Genomic DNA, 21862 nt, shown 5'->3' with positions numbered 1-21862 from the left:
GAATACACACACATCTCAATTATTCAATCTCATCGCAAATTCCTGCAATTCCTGGTCGGCCCTCGCCACTTCCAGTACCGTGTACTACCATTCAGCCTAGCGTCCGCTCCACGAGTCTTTACCAAGTGCCTTGTGGTGGTCACAGCCTTCCTCAGGAGTCAGGGTGTCCATGTCTACCCTTATCTCAACGATTGGTTGATAAGGGCTCCGACTCAACAAGCCGCATTGGCGTCCTTGCATCTCACTCTCCATACCCTGATCTTCTTAGGGTTTCTAATCAACTATCCAAATCCAAGATAGTTCCATCCCAAACCCTATCCTTTATAGGGGCCAACCTAAACACTATACAGGCGAAAGCCTTCCTCCTTCAGTATAGGGCTTTCACCCTGGCCTCTCTGGCGCATCATTTACAGACTCGAATATCCTCAACTGCTCGTCACTTCCTCATACTGCTGGGTCATATGGCGACCGCGGTGCATGTCACTCCGATGGCCCGCCTAGCCATGAGGGTAATGCAGTGGACCCTAAAATCCCAGTGGGTTCAAGCTTGTCAACCAATGACCAGCATTGTTCATGTTACCACACAGCTCTGTCGCTCGCCTGGTGGATACAACACTCCAATCTACTTCAAGGCCTTCCACTTCAAGCTCCAGAACCTCAGATTACCTTGACAGACGCCTCCAACCTAGGGTGGGGTGCTCTTTTCGGCGACCTACAATCCCAGGGAACCTGGTCTCCAGAGGAAGCCAAACATCAGATAAATTTCCTGGAGCTTCAAGCGATCAGATATGCCCTCAAGGTTTTTCAGGATCGCCTTTCGAACAAAGCCATCCTGATTCAAACCGACAATCAGGTGGCGAATTGGTACATCAACAAGCAAGGGGGAACAGGCTCCTACCTCCTGTGTCAGGAAGCTGCACAGATATGGGCATGGGCCCTTTTCCACTCGATGTACCTCACAGCCACCTACTTGTCGGGTGTGGACAATGTGTTGGCGGACAAGTTGAGTCGCAAGTTTCATCCGCACGAGTGGTCTCTCAAACCCACAGTAGCGGGTACAGTATTCCAACGTTGGGGTTACCCTCACTTAGACCTCTTTGCTTCAGTCCACAACCGCAAAGTAGAAAACTTCTGCTCTCTAACTCGCAGCCACCACTCCAACCGAGGGACGCTTTCGCCCTCTCGTGGGCCAGCAGTCTCCTCTATGCGTACCCTCCACTTCCACTCATATCGAAGACTCTCGTGAAGTTACGGAGGGACAAGGACGTAATGATTCTGATAGTCCCTCACTGGCCCACGCCAAGTGTGGTTCCCAATCCTCCAGGACCTATCAGTACACCGGCACATTCCTCTGGGGATGGATCCGCTTCTGATAACTCAGAACGGTGGATACCTGTGCCACCCCAACCTCCAGACCCTATCTCTGACTGCCTGGATGTTGAAAGGTTAATACTCCAACCTCTTAACCTTTCAGAGTCTGTGTCCCGAGTCCTGGTAGCTTCACGAAAGCTTTCAACGAGAAGGTCTTATCTTTCTAAATGGAAGAGGTTTACGATCTGGTGCACTTCCATGTCCATAGACCCCTTCACTTGTTCCATGGCGAAGTTTCTGGACTATCTCTGGCACCTGTCAGTCAGGCCTGAAAACTTCCTACATCAGGGTGCATGTCAGCAAGGTAGCTGCATTTCATAAAGGCGTGGGGATATCGCTATTTCAACACAACCCTTAGTAACACGCTTCATGAGAGGCTTGCTCCACTTAAAACCTTCACTGTGCCCTCCGGGCCCTGCTTGGGACCTTAACCTGGTTTTGGGGCGGCTCATGAAACCTCCGTTTGAGCCTCTCCACTCTTGTGATCTCCGCTATCTCACATGGAAAGTAGTTTTTCTTCTTGCTATTACATCTGCTCGCAGAGTTAGTGAGTTGCAGGCTTTAGTTACCTACCCCGTCTTACACTAAAATTCTGTATGACAGGGTAGTGCTTCGCACTCACCCTAGGTTTTTACCAAAGTTAGTATCAGAATTTCATACTAATCAATCCATCATCCTACCTACTTTTTTTCCCAGGCCCCATTCCAACCCAGGAAAACAGGCTCTGCATTCCTTGGAGTGCAAACGTGCCCTAGCCTTCTATCTAGACCGCACGTCAGCACACAGGAAATCCTCTCAATTTTTTCAACACCATCAAATTGGGAAATCCTGTGGGAAAGCAGACCCTCTCCTCCTGGTTAGCGGACTGTATTTCTTTTTGCTACAGCAAGCAGGCATTCCGCTGCAAGACAGAGTGAAGGTGCATACTATCAGGGCCATGGCGACATCAGTGGTGCACCTCCATTTGGTGCCGCTTGCTGATATTTGTAAGGCTGCTACCTGGAGTTCTCTCCATACCTTCGCAGCCCATTATTGCTTAGATAAGACTGGCAGACAAGATTTCATCTTCGGCCAATCTGTCCTACGCAACTTGTTTTCAGTTTAACTACCCAACGTCCTTCCACCAACCCGTTCAGGGTTTCAGGATGCCCTCCTTACCAAATTCCACCCCTGTTGTTGTGCCTGTTGCACGTCTTTTGGGTGCATTTGGTGTATTGCTTAGGCATCCTCAGCTCGGTATTCACCCATATGTGAGGACTACCATCCTGCTTGTCCTGTGAGAAAGCAGAGTTGCTTACCTGTAACAGGTGTTCTCATAGGACAGCAGGATGATGGTCCTCACGAAACCCACCGCCACCCTGTGGAGTTGGGTTTGCTTACGTTTTCTTATTTTATTTTTCGCACGTACTTTTTACTATAAGACGAGACTGAAGGGGGACCCCTGCTGGATGTAGGGTTAGTGCCATGCTGGGCATGCCCAGTAGGTGCCAGTCAAAGTTCTAGAAACTTTGACAAAAGTGTTTCATGATTGGGCTCCATCCTGTGATGTCACCCATATGTGAAGGCTAACATCCTTCTGTCCTGTGAAAACACCTGTTACAGGTAAGCAACTCTGCTTTCCCAGATCATCCCTGGAGTTCTTTATAAATATCAGGGTTACATTGGCCTCCCTTCAGTCTTCAGGTACAATGGACAATTTTAATGATAGGTTAGAAATTACTAGTTTCATTTCATTTTCATTTATTAAAATTTATTGATCGCCTAACACAAAATAGGCCTAGGCGATGAACAAAAAATACATACATAATAAAAACAATAATAAACACACACTTCAGACAAAAATTTTTAGTTTCACAGAACTAGGGAAAAATACTACCAAATAATGGTATCTATGTCCCTGAATCAAGTTATTTATTATCGTCAGTTGACATTAACGAAAGCTCATAGCAATTACTCTACTCACATTATTCTCATTTTTCAAATAACCATATTCTCACATTCTTTTCACTGAAAACTGAATTACACATACTTTAGGCTGTTATATATTATAAGCACTAGTAATAGATCTGAAATTTTATTTTTTAAATATGCCATCCGGTCCAGGTGATTTGGTACTCTCCAGTTTGTCAATCTGGCCTACTACATATTCCAGGTTCACAGTGATTTGGTTCAGTTCAGCTGAATCATTACTCTTGAAAACTGTTTACAGGACCGGTGTCTCACCAACATCCTTTAGTAAACATCATTAGTAAACACGGAAGCAAAGAATTCATTTAGTCTTTCTGTGATAGCCTTATCTTCCCTAAGTACCCCTTTAATCCCTCGATCATGTAACAGGCCATCTGATTCCTTCAAAGATTTCCTGCATCAGATACATTTTAAAAAATTATAAGTTTTTGCCTCTTCGGCCAACTTCATTTCAAATTCTCTTAGCCTGTCTTTTCAATGTTTTACATTTAACTTGACAATTTTAGTTTCCTTTTGCAGTTGGTTCCATTCCAAGCAGTGATGCCGTCAGTGCCCATCAGCCATCTGTTATCCACAGCCATCAAATTTGATTTTCGTCCCTTATGTTTCGTGACACCATGTCCGGTTTCCAGCAGTGCACCTGATACAGGAGGACTATGTCTATCTCAGATCCCCCATGATAGATGAGTCCGCTGCTTGGGGGTATTGTTTGATATGTGGGGTTGTTGCAAATGTACAGAAATTACTCCCAAAGCACATCCGTGCTGTTTGGATTTGATGGAACATCTAATAGGGCACCGGAAAACTGATCTATCAGTATCAGAGACGTCGAAGGACCACAGAGCCTCACCGATGGAAGTGGAGTCGTCTGCATCAAGGGGGCATCTGTTTCCTTTGTGTCGATAACAAGCAGAGAATCTGGAGAAAGGCCATCCTCCAGCTCCTTCTGGTTGAAGAAGGCCTTAGGCTCTTCCTCTTTGTCCAGTGCATTCATGCTAAGCATCGAAGGAAGCCAAAGAAGCATTGGTATCTGTCCCCGTTAATGCACAGTGCTGAGCATGTCAGCACTGTGCATTAATGGGGACCATGGTGTTTCTTGGCATGTCAGGTCCCTGACATGCCAAGAAACACCATGGTCTCCACTGGTGCTAGTGTCAGCCACTGATCCTAAGAAGATATGGTCATTCCCCTACATCTGTTGGAATTGGTATCTCAATCTTTGAGGAGGAATTGGAGAGACATGTACTACTGGCCATGGAAAATGTGCTGCAGGGCTTCTGTGTTGGGATATCAATGGCACCAAATGCATCACTGTTGAATCTTGAGTCCCTACATGCTCGAATCCCTACATGCATTCATTGGCGCTTTACTGACACAGGCATCAGTGTCTGTGCCCATTGCCTTGCAGAAGCTCAGAGGGGCATCAGCAACTCAGGAGAGGAAGTCCCCTTCCCCCGGGTCCTTGCAGTCTGGAACAAGTTTCTTGTGGTAGCAACTGCCATTCCATGAAGGCTACCCCCATGTCTCCACTGCGGGCAGCAACTGCTGCTCCATGAAGGTTCCCCCCAAGCCTTATGGGGGGAGCCTTAAGGGTAGCAATATTTACAGTGCAAACCATGCAACTGTCAAACTCATTAGAAAATTATTGCTAGCAAAGTTTTACAGGGTGAGCAGCCTTCATGATAATTTTGACAGTGCTGCTTGAATGTGCTTTGCATTTGGTCTTGGCTAAAGAAGCTGTCCCTAATGTCTGCATATTGTACCTCTAACCATAAACTTTGGGGCCCATTGTTGGCTGTTGTCTAAATCCAGTTCCCCTTTTTCCCCTTGCTAGCTTAGCAGAGAGTGATGTTGCAGTTGCGTCACAAGCATCAAGGCTAATTACTACCCTTAACCAATTCTTGTGCCTTCTGTTAAGTTTAGTAACTACTACACCATGCAGGTTGCTCCCATACAGCCTTTTCTTCATTTCCAACCTCTTTCTCCGTTTGGGAAAGGCAAGTATGAATATGGCCCATTTCTGTAAGCTCCTTGAATGGTGGAACGGAACTGGCCTGCAAGACTGCATGGGGCGTCAGACCCGTGGCAAAAGATTAGGGCTCTGATTGTCATTCACAAATACAGGCATCCAGATGTAGATACGTATATGGAGAAGTGTGGTAGAAGCTGAAATCAAGTGACCAGTGTTGTCACAAATAATGTACATTAAATTGCCATAACAAAGGCATCACGGTCTAAAATCAAGGAGTCCTTTTTTCCCCAGAGTGTGGAGGTCCCAGGCCAAAACCTCCCTAGTCAGTAGCCTTATTATGTATGCCGCTTTTCACTTGTGGTCAGGAAAACAGCAGCCTGCAGAGTAAAAACTTTACGAAGTTGCTCTTTAAAGGCTCACTCTTATTTGGGAGTGAGCTGGAGAAAATGGCCAGTAAGTGAGTCTTCGGTTCCTCGATTACCAGAGAATAAGAAACAGGTTCTGCAATCCTTCAGCACAAGAGGTTGTGCTAAGAGTTTCAGATGTTTTTGACCCTACAAAGGAGCAACCTTTCAAAGGACTCCACCTTGGATAGATCTCAGTCCTTTCGTCACAGGCAGCTCAGAAGGGGCTCAGGTTATGGAGCCACCCCAAGCCTCCCAATGAAGGTGCTGACCCACCTCCAGGATCATGAGAAGGGAGATCGCCTCTTTTTTTTTTTTTTTTATCGGAGATGGGACAAGATCATGATAGACCAGTGGGTGCTAAAGGTGATAAGGGATGGCCATGCGCTGGAGTTACGCAGTGTGCCTCGGGACATGTTCATGGTATCTCCCTGCAATTCTCCGCAGAAGACACAGGCAGTGGAGGTTACGTTGTCAAGACTCCATTGTGGGAGTAAGCAGGGTGAGCCGGCGGCCAGGCTACAGTAGCCTGCTGGATTAAGGAGGTAGTCATGGCCACATGTGTGGATGCTGAGCAGCCATTGCCTAGTCAGGTTTAGACTTGTTCCACTAGGGCTCAGTGTCATGGGTGGAGGTTAGATTGTTGTCTCCCATCGACATTTCCCAAGCTGCAACATGTTCCTCTTTACACCCCTTTTCCCGGCATTATTGCCTGGATATGCAGGCCTGGGAGGATGCAGCCTTCTCACGTGTGTGTTTGGCTGGACTATAGGTAGCCTCCCATCCTGTTTAAGGAGTAGCTTTGGTACATCCCACTGGTTTTGGATTCACATATCTGTACGCCAATAAAGGAGACATTACTACTTAATAATTTCCTTTTCCTTATTTCAGGCAGGTGAATCCAACTTCCCATCCTTGGCTGCTGAATGGTTGTGCTATGGTCTTCCCTCGTGGCTGTGAGTTCCAGGGAGTACTGCTAATTGTCAATCCAGTCCCTAGATTAGTGTTGTTACACTTTGAGCTTAGTATTTTCCTGTTGGCTGAGTGCTGGAATGGTTATCTATTTATAATCAAGTTTTGTTAGTTTATCCACATTTGGCTTTTGCAGAGAATACTGGCAGGCTGATGTCACTGCAGTGGTATATATACTGTGATGTTAGCTTTGCTCCGTCTCCATCTGCTGGTAGAGGTGCATAAACCCACTGGTTTTGGATTCAACTGTCTGTACTAAGGAAAAGGAAATTATGAGGTAAGTAGTAATTTCTCCTTTTAAAGCAGTCCTGAAATTGTTTTTGCAGGGACTAGATTTTGCTTGATCTGGTGTGCTTAGAATTTTTTGAGATTGCAGCATATTTGTTGATAATTCTGGCGTTGATTGATCTTGCTTCAAATTGTAAATTCTTAGTTCTGTAAGTTTTGTCTTAGTTTGAAGTTTTGTAATTTTGCCCAGGCATAAGTGATTAACAAATTTTAATAACTACAAATACAAATGGCACATGGAGTACAATTGGAGCAATTATTCAACTTCATCCATAAGCCAATCAGCAAAATAACAGTAGGTAAATACAACTGTAGTTACAATCCAAGACAGAAATAAAGCACACCTATACCTAGCAAGATGTTGAAGTAAAAAAGGGTATTCTTTGCTATTTTCCTGAAAACTAAATAATCTTGGATATTCCTGATAGTTAAAAGAATTTCATAGCTTAAGGACAACACAAGAAGAAGCTCTCTTACTTGTACTTGCCAGTTGTACTCCTTCCTTTGTCCTTTGAAGATAAAATCTTAACTTTGTTATGATTTTAGATGAATAGCCAGTGGAAGGCATGTAAAGCGGGGAGACATATGATCACACAGGCATAATCCTAATAATAAGTGGGCAACTGCATTTTGTGTCCTTGACAATTTAAATAGGGTTTTTTGGGGGGGAAAATCACTATTAACAAGTTACAGTAGCCAAGTCTTTGGTTTCTGATACAGAGTACAGTTGACATAACTGATGAATATGGTAAAAAAAAAAAATAAAAAAAACCCCAGGATTTTGCCACGGCTGTTATGTGAGAGACCATAGTCAACTCTGTCTACAGATACCCCCCATAGTTCTAGCTTTCTTACTCCTTTAGAGTTACTATCCCTTTATTCATCAGTAAAAAACAGACAGTTGTAAAGAAGGCCTTAGAATCCAAAGTACCTCTCCTTAATTTTTGGATTAAGTTTAAGATTATTCTGCTACATCTGGGCAATAACATAAGATATGCCATACTGGGTCAGACCAAGGGTCCATTAAGCCCAACATCCTGTTTCCAACAGTGGCCAATCCAAGTCACAGGAATCAGGCAAGTACCCAAACATTAAATAGATCTCAAACTACTATTGGCTATTAATTAATAATTTATGGAATTTTCCTCTAGGAATTTATCCAAACCTTTTTTAAAGCTGTTACACTAACTGCCATAACTACATCCTCTGGCGATGAATTCCAGAGCTTAACTATGCACTAAATGAAAGAATTTTCTTCAATTTGTTTTAAATGAGCTACTTGATAACTTTATGGAATGCCCTCTATTCCTTCTGTTATCTAAGAGAATAAATAATTGACTTAGATTAACTTGTTCAAGTTCTTCCATGATTTTGTAGACCTCTATCATATCCCCCCTGAGTCATCTCTTCTTCAAATTGAACAGCCCTGAACAGAGAGTAGGATTAAATGGTCAATTTTCTCAGTGGAAAAGGGATAAACAGTGGAGTGCCTCAGGGATCTGTACTTGGACCGGTGCTTTTCAATATATTTGTAAATGACCTGGAAAGGAATACAGCGAGTAAGGTTATCACATTTGTGGATGATACAAAATTATTCAGAGTAGTTAAATCACAAGTGGATTGTGATACATTACAGGAGGACCTTGCGAGACTGGAAGACTGGGCATCCAACTGGCAGATGAAATTTAATTTGGACAAGTGCAAGGTGTTGCATATAGGGAAGAATAACCCATGCTATAGTTACACAATGTTAGGTTCCATATTAGGAGCTACCACCCAGGAAAAAGATCTAGGCATCATAGTGGATACTATTTTGAAATCATCGGCTCAGTGTGCTGCGGCAGTCAAAAAAGCAAACAGAATATTAGGAATTATTCGGAAGGGAATGGTTAATAAAACGGAAAATGTCATAATGCCTCTATCGCTCCATGGTGAGACCGCACCTTGAATACCGTGTACAATTCTGGTCGCCACATCTCAAAAAAGATATAGTTGCGATGGAGAAGGTACAGAGAAGGGCAACCAAAATGATAAAGGGGACGGAACAGCTCCCCTTTGAGGAAAGGCTGAAGAGGTTAGCGCTCTTCAGTTTGGAGAAGAGACAGCTGAGGGGGATATGATAAAGGTCTTTAAAATCATGAGAGGTCTTGAACAAGTAGATGTGAATCAGTTATTTACACTTTCGTATAATAGAAGGACTAGGGGGCACTCCATGAAGTTAGTAAGTAGTACATTTAAGACTAATCGGAGAACATTCTTTTTCACTCAACACACAATTAAGCTCTGGTCTTTGTTGCCAGAGGATGTGGTTAGTGCTTTTAGTGTAGCTGGGTTTAAAAAAGGTTTGGATAAGTTCTTGGAGGAGAAGTCCATTAACTGCTGCTAATCAAGTTGATTTAGGGAATGGCCTTGGTTATTACTGGCATCAGTAGCATGGGTTCTTCTTGGTGTTTGGGTACTTGCCAGGTTCTTGTGGCCTGGTTTGGTCTGATGGAAACAGGATGCTGGGCTTGATGGACCCTTGGTCTGATCCAGTATGGCAATTTCTCATGTTCTTATCCTCTTTAGTCTTTCCTCATAGGGGAGGGGAAGACAAGTGTTCAACCTGCTCACAGCTTTCTCCCTCCCAGGGGCCAACTCCAAGTAGAATTGTACATTGTCAGTGTACAGCTGAAATTTGATTCCCCCCCCCCCCCCCCCAACCTAATGAAGACACCCAAAAGTCTAATATAAATGTTAAAAAGGGTCAGAGAGACAATAGTACCTTGAGAGGGCACCATAAGGAAAAAAGCCATGGAGGCGATTAACTGCTTTGAAAAATGTACTTGCTGTCATTGATTTGAAAATTTTGAGATGAAGTGTACAAATTGGCTTGAACACAATTTTCTTCTTTGATTTATTCTCCCTTCAGGCGAGTATACATTTCTTATCTGGATAGTATCCACTTCTTTCGACCACGATGCCTCCGAACAGCTGTTTATCATGAAATCCTTATTGGATACCTAGAATATGTGAAGAAACTTGGGTGAGTGAGTTTTCTGTGATTTCTCTAAATAGCTTTTCTTTGTAGTAACAAAACAAATTTTGAATTGTCTTATTCAGTAGTTATCCTGTCATGGGACTTTCATTTCCTGAGACAGGTTTTCATGTCTATCAAAATGCTTTTTTTTTTTTTTAATTTTATAGCACTAAACAGTTTAATCACTGTGATGTCAGTGCAGGAATTTAGGGGTAGATTTTCAAAACTTGCACGCGTGCACATGGACGTGCAATTTTATAACATGCACGTGCAGGTTATAAAATGACGGGTCAGCGTGCGCAAGAGTGGTCAACTTTAGCATTTACGCGCGGCAACGCATCAGGGCCTTCTCCAGTTCCCTCCCAGTCCGCTCCAATTAAGGAGCAGACTAGGAGGGAACTTCCCAACCCCCTAGCCTAACCTCCCTTTCCCTTTCCTTCCCTGCCCTCTCCCTAACCCTATCTTAACTACCCCAAATTTTCTTTTTTTTTTACCTTTTGCTCCTGCCTTGGAGCAGGAGCAAGTTGCGTGCGCTGGCACCCTGGCAAATGGCCGCAGTGCCGGGCGCCTCTAGCCCCACCCCTTTTTCAAGCCCCGGGACTTACATGTGTGGCTGGGCTGTTTGAAAATTGGCCTGGCGCGCGTAAGGCCTGGCCATGTACGTAAACCCTGGGATTTACACGCGCCAGGGTTTGAAAATATACCCCTCAATGTTTGCAGTAACATGAAAACCCCCATTCCCACTTTCACAGTCCCATAAAAAAAGGACACTTTAAACAAGATGCAGTTTAGAAAATGACAGTCTCATATGGTAACTGATAAGTGTTCAGTTACTGTATTCTTTAAAATAAAAAATAATTTTTTAGTACTCCTCCTTTAAGCTGGTGATCCATCAGTGTGACTTCATGAAAATTCAACCTTCATTGAACAATTCTTAGAAGTAAATAATTATCCGTTACTAATTGATTCATCAGCTATGACACAAACTGCACTATGGCAGAACATTTCTGGATACTGTTATGTGGCATTTATCCACAAGATAGTCATTCACTCCTAACATAAAGCTTGCCCTGGGTGTGATGAAATACTGCAAGAAAAATTATTTTATAAATGATTTCTGTGTCTCTCCAGGTTATCTACCTAGGGAAATGTGGGATATAACAGTACGGTGATACAAATTACCCATACTGAGGGAGAAATAATTAAAGGTGGTTTGTTAGCTGTCTATACCCCCTTGAGGCCAATAAGTATTAGGATGGTTTTGTACATGGTACTGTTATTGTATGAGTAAGAACATCTGTGAGTTATGTATGTTCACTGAAAACACAGTGTAGAAATGAAGCTCAAGCTAACCAGGTGGCTGAATGGAAGTGCTGCATACTACTATGCAGAAGGTCTTTTACTGTCTGTCAGGTCTATCCTGTAAAGTGCGGCCGCGTTTACCCTGCTCCTAAGCCGCGTTCTACTCACTTTCCGGCCGCGTTATCCCTTCCTGCGATCCCGAATCCACTTTAACCTACTCCTACCGCGTCCTAAAATCCCCGGCCAACCCCTTCCGCACGCGGCATGTATATTGCATGCAAACAAGCGAATTAGCTATTCCCTAGCATCCCGTAACCCGCGCCCCGACTATCGCTATCTTTCCCTGCCGTTTTGTCGCGCGTTTAACCTGCTAACTTACCGCCTACCCTTACCCCTGCGGTAGAGGCAGGGGTAAGGGTAGGTGGCAAGCTTTCCCCCAGCCCCCGCTCACCTGCCCCGGCCGCGATCATGGGTGCCGGTCTCCGGGGCAGCCCCAGTCCTCTCCCCTCCTCCCGAAGCGCAAAAAAAAAAAAAAAAAGCGAAAAAAACTTAAAAGCAAAAAGTAAGTCGCTTCGCCGCTTCACTGTCAGTCTCTTCTTCCCTCCTCCCGGAGCAAGGCTGCTTTTCGCGCCCTGCTCCGGGAGGAGGGGAGAAGAGACTGACAGCGGCGAAGCAACTTACTTTTTGCAACCCCCGATCGGAGCTCTCCTGCCTCCCGCTGGCGACTTACTTTTTTTGCAGCCGTCCGACCATCTGGAAGAAGGTATCGTGGCTCCCCTGCCTCCTCCTGCCTCCCGGGGAAGATGGATGCCAGCACGGGGGAAAGCAGCCCCTGTGCATGCAATTGGCTGCTCAAGACGTCACGACGTTTGGCGTCACATGCCGTGACGCCAAACGTCGTGACGTCACGTCTTGAGCAGCCAATTGCATGCACAGGGGCCGCTTTCCCCCGTGCTGGCATCCATCTTCCCCGGGAGGCCACGATACCTTCTTCCAGATGGCCGGACAGCTGCAAAAAAAGTAAGTCGCCAGCGGGAGGCAGGAGAGCTCCGATCGGGGGTTGCAAAAAGTAAGTTGCTTCGCCGCTGTCAGTCTCTTCTCCCCTCCTCCTGGAGCAGGGCGCGAAAAGCAGCCTTGCTCCGGGAGGAGGGAAGAAGAGACTGACAGTGAAGCGGCGAAGCGACTTACTTTTTGCTTTTAAGTTTTTTTCGCGCTTCGGGAGGAGGGGAGAGGACTGGGGCTGCCCCGGAGACCGGCACCCATGATCGCGGCCGGGGCAGGTGAGCGGGGGCTGGGGGAAAGCGGCGAAGCGAATTACTTTTTGTTTTTACATTTTTTTCGCTTTTTTTTTTTTTTTGCTTCGGGAGGAGGGGAGAGGTATCTGTCATTTCAAATTACATTTGAAATGACAGATACCAGCGTGGCGTGAAGCGTTAGGCCCGCGCTCCCAGGATACTGTATAGGCGCTCTATCCAGTAAAATGGGTTGCGCGGGCCTAAGGCTTCACGGACCCTTCTTAGATGCGGTTTTCATTTGCATAAAATTACTGTTCAGGATCGAGCGGTAGGTGAGCTGCACTGTGCGTGCGGCAACCGCAGGTAGGGCACCCGCGGTGAGCTGCGTTAGTGCCCAGGGCGGGCACTAACGCAGCTCTTCCTACCGCTCGGTACTGGATAGACCTGTAGGTTAGGGGATGCTGCGAAGGCAGCATTCACAGCCCTTAATGGGTGGGAAGTTGTGGTCATTGTTTAAGGGTGACACCTAGTGACAAGATTCAGGGTTCATTTATTTATTTATTTATTTTCTGATTTTTCTATACCAACATTCATTTAGTGGAAAAACATCACATCGGTTTACATTCAACAAGAAAGATAGCAATGTTGCTTTACAAGTACAATTCTAGAGAATACAAGATATTAAACAAACTAGTAATTAAAGTACTCAAGGGTATTACCGTATTTCCACGACAATAACCCGCCCACGTATATAACCCGCCCACACACATAACCCGCAGGTTTTCAAGATTTATGTAAGAAAGTTTTAATATACCCCGCCTCCTCATATAACCCGCAACGCCCGATTACCGTTATATTCAACGACGAAGCCATACCGATCGCCCCATTATAACCAATCGTCGTTATATGTTTTGTTAAATATGCTACCTTTTACCTTTAAGGTTTTTTTGGGAGCAATCACGATATAGTGTGCAACTAAGACATACAAATAAACAAAAGATCGAAACCGGGAGAATTCATAATCAAATGGTTACCCATTCATAATCGGTAACCATTACTTAAGCGCTGTTTCATCATTTGACCTAAAGAAAAAGAGCGCAGCAAAAGTACAGACGTACAGACTAACCAGACTTACGTCCCAACATTGCTGGATCTGCAGAGCTGAATCAGGAAATTTTTGCTCAGTGGACGTTGCTGAGAGAGTGGAGCAAACAGTATGCCGGCTGCAATTGACAGAGTGAGCTATATATAGCGGCTGCCAAGGGGCTTACGCTGCAACGCTGCACCCAATAGCGTTGCTTAACTATTGCGCGCGTGGTGTAGTATGTGTCGATCGAGTTTAGTTCACAAAGTTCTTCGCACCGCCGCTGAATTCTAAGAGGTATGTTTAGTTTCGTTGCACTTGAATAAATTATAAAAAATGAACAATATGACTTTAAAATTCTACTGACAAATTAAAATTTCTCAGAAATGTTAAAGATTATTAAATACTTAAAAATTCTAATTACAAATAATTTTTTCTTTAGAGAACCATGCCTAAGCGAAAGTCATACACGGCCGAATTCAAACTTAATGTAGTTGCACGTGCTGAAGCAACCAACAACAGATCAGCTGCCCGAGAATTTGAAGTTGACGAAAAGTCTATAAGAGATTCTGTTAGTCGTTTTCATGTAAAATTTTTTCTGGATAACCCGCCCACGTTTATACCCCGCGGAGGCATGCGGGGTAGGTAAAAACGCACATTACCCGCGGGTTATATGCGTGGAAATACGGTAAATAAACTAATATTGTAGTAATCCAAGGGTATGATAGTTATAGTAATCAAGGATGTTAAACGTACAAATAATCAAAGGGTAAGCAAACTTTGTCAGTTAGCTGGGAGAGAATAGCAAAATAGTCAATTTGCTGAGAGAGATAGTTAAGCAGGAGGAAAAGGCAAGGTAGCATAGTAAGAGATTATTACAAAATAGGATGCAAGGGCTGGAAAGTGAGTGTTAAGAGAGCGTCCAAATAGTTGGCGATTACTTCATTGTGCTAATATTGGAAATTCAGGGAAAGGCTTGTACGAAGAGCCATATCTTGAGTTTTTGCTTAAATTTTTTGTGGCATGATTCCTGACATAAGTCAGGGGGCATATCATTCCAGGTTGTGGGTCCAGCTATGGGCAAAGCACGTTTCTTGATAGAGGTGAGGAGTGCGGCTTTATGAGATGGCAACTATACCCTCAGTCAAAACAGCAAAGCTGACCCAGGTTAGAGAGAGAGCACTATCTTTGGCAGGACCATTACTATGGAACACACTACCAGTCGAACTAAGGCTAATGAAAGATCTAAAACTCTTCAAGAAAAGCCTAAAAACTTGGCTCTTCAAAAAAGCATTCCACAGTGAAAGCGCTGAATAACAACAAACACAGCTGAAAGTCACCTATAGATACAAAAAGAAAAATTGATTTTATTACTCATAATTAAATATTAAATTAAAAACAGGATACACATATATGATTATCCAAACAATCATATAAATGGTACCCAACCCACTTATCAATTAGAGTATATTACTGTACTATGTAACCGTAAATATTGGCACACCATGGCTAACATATAAACCAAACCTATTTCGTGCCTTAATGTAAACCGTTGTGATGGTACATTACTAAACGATGGTATAGAAAAGCTTTTAAATAAATAAATAAATGTGTAAAGTGGCAGCATGTTGTGATCTGGGTGGTCTGATAGGTTTGTGGAAGTACAGGACGTTATTGAGCCATTGCATATTTTCTGTATATAGTGTTTTGTGTATAATAGTTAGTGTTTTATATCTTATCCGTTCGGCAATGGGTAGCCAATGTAGTTCTTTGAGGGCAGGAGTAATGTGTTCTGATCTGCAGGTGTTGGTAAGTATGCGTGCTGCTGCGTTTTGCAGCATTTGTAGACTGCAGAATTCTAAAAGGAGCCCTGGTGTATGAACTATAGCCCAGGACCGTCACTACAATGACCTGACTAGGTATGTTTAATCGGTGGGAGGGGAGAAATATATAATGGAAGAAATCCCAGTGTCGTTGCAAATGAAAGTGAATGGCAGGAGTTACCAGTCCTGGTTCTGAATGAGTGGAAAAAGAGCAGGAGGAAACTGCTGGGTTAAGAAATAAATTAAATGAAGTTTTAAAAAAATTCTACAGGATTCAAGCACATACTTAGCTTTCATTATACAGTCAGTGGTACAGTGATATAAATAATTTTTCTGGCAACTAAATCTACATTGTCAAATATGGGTCCACCCTAATTTTTAGTGAAAAATTTCTTTATAATGTTATGTTATATGACCATTCTACAATAGCAACATTGGATTGTATTCATCAAAAGAAACTTCCATCTGATAAAACTACTTTCAAATTTAATCATAGGTCATAGTTTCCATTATGATTAAATTCAAAGCCAGTTTTCTTGGATGGAAGTCTCTTTTGTTGAACACAATCCAATGTGTATGATGGTTATATAATAATGTTGTGTTCTTTTGGGGTGGGGTATTTGCCCTGTGGTCTGGATCACGCAAGACAGACTAAGAAAATGACAACACTGACTGTCTTTTCTGAAATAATGAAAAGCTATATTTTCCTGTATAATATGTGTACAGTGTTAAAGTACAAACCAGAACGGTATCATAGAAATCTATATCAATTATATAAAATATTAAAGTATTGGAACACCAATCATTGATATATCTTTTTGACAATATTTTATTAACAATACACTCATTCAATTATAAATTCCATAAAGAAGATTTCATAAAAGATTTAATATATCTAAAGGCCATCTCCTTCAAAAATAAAACAAAAAAAAAAAATCCCTCTCAAAACACTCATACATACTCTTCAACCTTCTCCCAATCCTCATTCACTGCCATTCATTAAATACAAAATATAATTAAATATATCTCTAATTTTCTTTAAGTCAATTTTTCAAAATTCAGAACTACAAATGCTTTGTTCATTTTGATAACCAAAACGGAGTAGCAGTCACACAATGTTGTTAACCCATGCAACATCAAATCTTCCCATTATCTTCAAGACTGATAATAAATGGTGAAACACCAGCTTTTACTTAACTTGTGGAGTTCTATCCAGAAGTACAAAATGTGTTCATTAAGCACAAGTCTTCATTCAACTCGAAGACGAAACACGTTTAGTCTGGAAAAATCATCACAAACGTTGTTGAATTCTTCCAATGTTGGTTAAATGTTTCAGCGCTCAACTTTCACCAAAACCATTTGTTGACAGATAAAGCCAAGTAAAAGTTAAATCTTAACTCTTACTGTGCTAGCTGGCCCCAAGCAAGTAGCAGTCTTATCCTTTTAATTAAGACATCACCATTTTGTGCTGGGGGGGGGGGGGGGGGGGCCATGAGCTGTAAGCGAAGAAGGGGAGATGTGCCAGGCTGTTTCTAACAAAGTGAGTGAAAGAAAACTCCTACACTGTATCTTAGCAAAGAAAATATTCAGACTGACCTTGTACATAATCTAAGCTATACTTTCTATAATACTAAGGGGGAAAAAAGGTGGGGACCATGGAGGCTGTAAAGCATGAATCAAAAACTTTTTGTTAAAACTGCATTCAATCATAACTATATGACAGTATTTTTCTCTCATAAAAGACATAATTATACATACTAATACAAATACATTATTAAGAAATGTTTCTCTAAGAATTAGGGTAGATCTGTATTTGACAAGGTTTTGACTTTTCACCCATGGGGTTTCATATTTTTTGGTATTTTTGCACAACTGAATCTACATGCCAGGGCTCGAAGAAGAACCTCTGGTGTACATATCTATATGGACTATGTATTTGGGTATTGTCCTAGGACAAGCCGGATGGTAGTCCTCAAACATGGGTGACGACATCGGATGGAGCCCGGCAAGGAACTTTAAACTCAAAGATCCCAGAGCTTTCAGCAAGCCCTATTGAGCATGTTCAGCTGTAGTCATCACCCTGCCCCCTAGGCAGCGTCGTCTTATCTCTTCTTTTCCATGGAGCTGTCATCTCACGGTTGTGGAGCTCATACTCTTTTTTTTTTTTTTATTAGAAAATGTAGTTGTTCACATATATTTATTTATTTAACATTTTTCTATACCGTCGTTTGGTGGGAACCGTCACAACGGTTTACATTAAGGCACATATTCAGCTTTGCTTTCTTTTTACAGTTTAAGTGATTTTTTTCTAGAGCTGCAGCTTTTCTTTCTTGTAGTTTATTCTTTTTCCAACTGTCTGCCAGCCGCATTGTGGGTTCTCCCCTGTGCAGCCTGACAGTCTGTTAAAAAAAACAAAAAAAAAAAAAAAACTGCTCCTGCAGGTTTTTGCTTTTGTGTCCTTTCTTTGCTCTGTCTGTTTTCTTTTTTTCCACAGTGCTGACAAGACTGGACTATGCAGTCTGTCAGTGATCCATGTAGGCCACTGAGCCTTGGGGACTCGCCTGAGTTCTACGCGGGCTGGAGTTCTACGGTGGTTCATCGATCTCTCTGCATCGGTGGATTCAGACAATGGAAGGATTGAGGACCACGCTCTTCCTGTGGGGAGGAGAGCTTATCCTCCCCATGTCTCGAGGAATTAGTCTCCACAGGCAGGAGCCCTGGATGATGTTGCCTCCCCTCCTGCTTGCCTTCGGTCTATCAGCATCGGTGGAACTGGAGTCTCGCTGCACTGGTGCCCTTGATGCCCTCGATGCCACAGTGTCCTTGATGCATGGCATGGAGACTTTGATGCACTCTGGCACGGTGCCTTCTGGTGTACTCAATCCCTCGGCATGGTGCCCTTGAGGTCATCAAGGTGGGGAGCCACCGGAGAGGCCTTTGGGCCACCGATGCCTCTCATTACTGCCTCAACTACATCAAGCCCCACTGACCAGGCACTGGATTTACCATTCAGCGCCCTTGTCGCCACTGTGGCCGTCGACCGCCAGGACTCCTTGAAGGCCCTGCATGGCCCTGCAGCCCTCAGCGGACAGGGGTTCTTGGGCTCTTACAGATCAAGCACCGGGGTACCCATCTACTTGACGCACACTGGTGCGCTGGTGTATCTGTATGCAGTGGCCCGGTGCCTTCAGGGCTCCTGATGGTGTCCACTACAGAGCACTGGGAAGCGCAGAACTGCCCCTTCATCCAATGATCCCAGTGTTGGGGGCCCCACCAAGATGCACACACCATCAATATTAATGTGCGCTAGCGAGGCTCTCGTCAGCCATAATGCTTGCGCCTCGCATCTAGCTCGTAGCATCGACACCACTGGACAAATTGGTGAGCCAAGGGAAATTGCTGACTGCACTAGCGGTCGTCGGTTCCTTTTGATATCAATGACCTGTCGGGCTGCAGGGCCTCTCCCTGAAGACGCTCATAACTTCTTTGGTCCATACCTTCGGGCTTCGGGGCCCCCGAGCATTCGAAATCTGTAGGCATCTGTGACTCCAGGAATGGCGCTATTTACTGGCAAACTGCTTATAGATCACAGGGCATATCTGCAGTCCTTCATAAGCACCTGCGCTTACCAGGGACTTCACAGCAGTCGTCCCCTATGAGTCTCACAGGTGAGCTGGTTCCGCCGCAGTTTCAATGGCCCGCCTCCCGGAGCATTCTCCGGTACTGAAAAGGGTGACGCAATAGACCGCAACCCTCCACCATGCCTTATCCAGAGCACAGTGATGCTGGGGACACCATCACAATATCCTCTCCACTCTGCTGGAGTTAGTGGCATTGACATGCAGCTTGCGCGGTTGAGACAGATTTCGCATCTGTTCCAAGGACCTTGGTCGCTGCTAGGCGGCATTCTCTCTGGCTGTGCAATCCTCAGCCAGACTAGAGTTCTTTCGGCATGGTCACAGCCTCCGCGTCAGTCCATACCGCATAGTGCTGAGGAGTACTGGCAGGGGAGGTGTCATTACACACTCTGTGCTTGGTCGTGGGGCAGCATGTAATCTCCAACTCAGGCATGTGGTTCTCGGTCCTCGCTGGGATGTGGGATTTCTCCCACAAGCTCGGCGCTCAGGATCATGGGTGTGCCACCATCCATGGATGAGTTACCATAACATGAGTCCACCCAACATGCTTTTGCAGCGGAGGGCTTCCAATTTCCCTCTGTCGCCTGGGCATTGGTGTGTGTGTGGATTTTTCCCTCTGGGCGGTCACAACAGGTTGTGTGCTGCAGGGCTGGCCTAGGACTGCATTCCTGGTTGGATTCTGAGGTGAGTGGACATCGTGAGAGTGACTCCAGCATCCTCTCCTTTCTCAGTAGAAGCATATGTCTTTGTCCTCTACCATGTTCTTGTGGAACAGTCCCTGGATCTCTGTCCCTGATAAATGTTTTTTCTCTGATCCGGAGCCCCAAGCCTCTAAATCAGTGCATCTCCTTAGAGGACAGGGCCGGGGAACAGCATCTGCAGTCATTGGACCAACTTCAGCTGGGGTCCCTCTGGGGATTGGAGTGGCGACCTCCCCTATCACATACTGGCTGCCTGTGGTTGGTTGGTCACGTTGACGCCTCAGCAATCTGTGATTGTACCTCAACTCTCCTTTGAGGGGTTGCTAGGTCCCTATCCTGCTGCTTCCCTCTGGATGGGGAGACTCATCTGGGTTCCAGGGCAACCCTTTTGGGTTCCCCTCTCGTCGCCCGTCTATGCACCCCATCGAGGGGTGTCCCTCGTTTTCTGTTCCCGGGCAAGGGATGGCACTGCTCTGACTGGCACCAGCCCTGAGAATAGTCTAGAATACCTCTCTCCCTTGGTCACTCTAAGATGCAGCAGTTCTATCCATGAGGGAGCCTGTCCACTGTTGCTCCCAGGTGACTCTCCAGGTTTCCCCCTGTTCAAGAGTCACTTTGGAATTTGCTGGATTCTGTGTCGTCTTCCTTAAAGATCGCTATCGTCAGTTATTCTTGCCTGCGGAACCCTTCTCTGAGGAGAGTTTCAGTCCATCAGCTGGGTGATTGTGCTTTTCATCTTATTGCCATGTCCATGGCTGAGGGAGTTGGGGACCGAGTACCCTGCAACAGAGGCACTGCCCTTTGTTCGCAGAAGCATGCAAACTGTTTTTCCCCTTTTTCAGGATCACCCCATCTGCAGATAGAGGCGTCCCAAGTCATACAATGTTGTCCATTGCTGGGCCACGTGCGCCCTTAGGAGCGGAAATTTCTTCCCTGGGATAATCGCTCTCAGTTTCTGCTGTTTCAAAAAGTCTGAGTGCTCCATCTTATTGAGTTACTCCCTGCTGGTTTCGGCAGTGAGTTGTTCACTTGGGGTTGATAGACAACTGGGTGGCTTGTGCTTGCCCCGACACGCCTCCAGTCAGCCTCCTTGTGTTTGTCGCTCCTTCCGATTGGATTATCGAGGGGAGAGGAGGTAAAGCTAAGACACCTGTGGTATAACTCTGAATACCTGCTGGTAAGGATACACCACGTTTTTCCACTTATTTTTGCCATTCTTTAGTTTATTTTCATTCTCTAGGGGAGCAGGAAGGCCCTTTGGGAATCCCCTCACGATCCTGACAGGATAGATGAACCTGTTCTGACAGGTGCTCTTGAATGCTTCAGGCCTATCTCATCTCTCTGCTCGGGAGTTTTTGGGCTATAGGTCAGTTTCGGGGATTGTATCTCATCCCCTGAAACCTTTAAATCTGTCCTGCACAGTCAGCTACATCTGATGCTTCAGCACGCAGTATCTGTCCCAGGCCCTGCCATAGTTTGCTGCTTGTTCTTTTAAGCGTGGCATGGGTTTCTTCTGCCCATTCTGCCTACCAGCCATTTCTGGGCCCTCTTCTCCAGACCTTTGGCTGTCAGAAGTCGACAGTCTCTCCCGGAGGGTTCACAGACCCGTTTGTTTTTCAGTTGGTTTTTTTTTTCACACAAGAACATAAGAACATGCCATACTGAGTCAGACCAAAGGTCCATCAAGCCCAGCATCCTGTCTCCAACAGTGGCCAATCCAGGCCATAAGAACCTGGCAAGTACCCAAAAACTAAGTTTATCCCATGTTACTGTTGCTAGTAATAGCAGTGGCTATTTTCTAAGTCAGCTTTAATTAATAGCAGGTAATGGACTTCTCCTCCAAGAACTTATACAATCCTTTTTTAAACCCAGCTACACTAACTGCACCAACCACATCCCCTGGCAACAAATTCCAGAGTTAAATTGTGCATTGAGTGAAAAAGAACTTTCTCTGATTAGTTTTAAATGTGCCACATGCTAACTTCATGGAGTGCCCCCTAGTCCTTTTGTTATCCGAAAGAGTAAATAACCAGTTCATATTTACCTGTTCTAGACCTCTCATGATTTTAAATACCTCTATCATAT

General features: G+C 44.5%; 1 protein-coding gene across 1 annotated transcript in view; it reads left to right on the top strand.

Annotated features, from left to right (window-relative positions):
* The window catches only part of CREBBP (CREB binding protein), a 918877-nt gene that overhangs the window by 784517 nt on the left and 112498 nt on the right, over positions 1-21862 (top strand). Inside the window, exon 26 of the mRNA XM_029576620.1 lies at positions 9887-10000. Within this exon, the coding sequence (XP_029432480.1) occupies positions 9887-10000 (114 nt within the window). The remainder of the gene's footprint in view (positions 1-9886; positions 10001-21862) is intronic.

This window comes from Rhinatrema bivittatum, chromosome 14 (assembly GCF_901001135.1).
Source record: "Rhinatrema bivittatum chromosome 14, aRhiBiv1.1, whole genome shotgun sequence".
NCBI classification, from domain to species: Eukaryota; Metazoa; Chordata; class Amphibia; order Gymnophiona; family Rhinatrematidae; genus Rhinatrema; species Rhinatrema bivittatum.
This window is presented reverse-complemented; position numbering and strand designations above follow the sequence as displayed.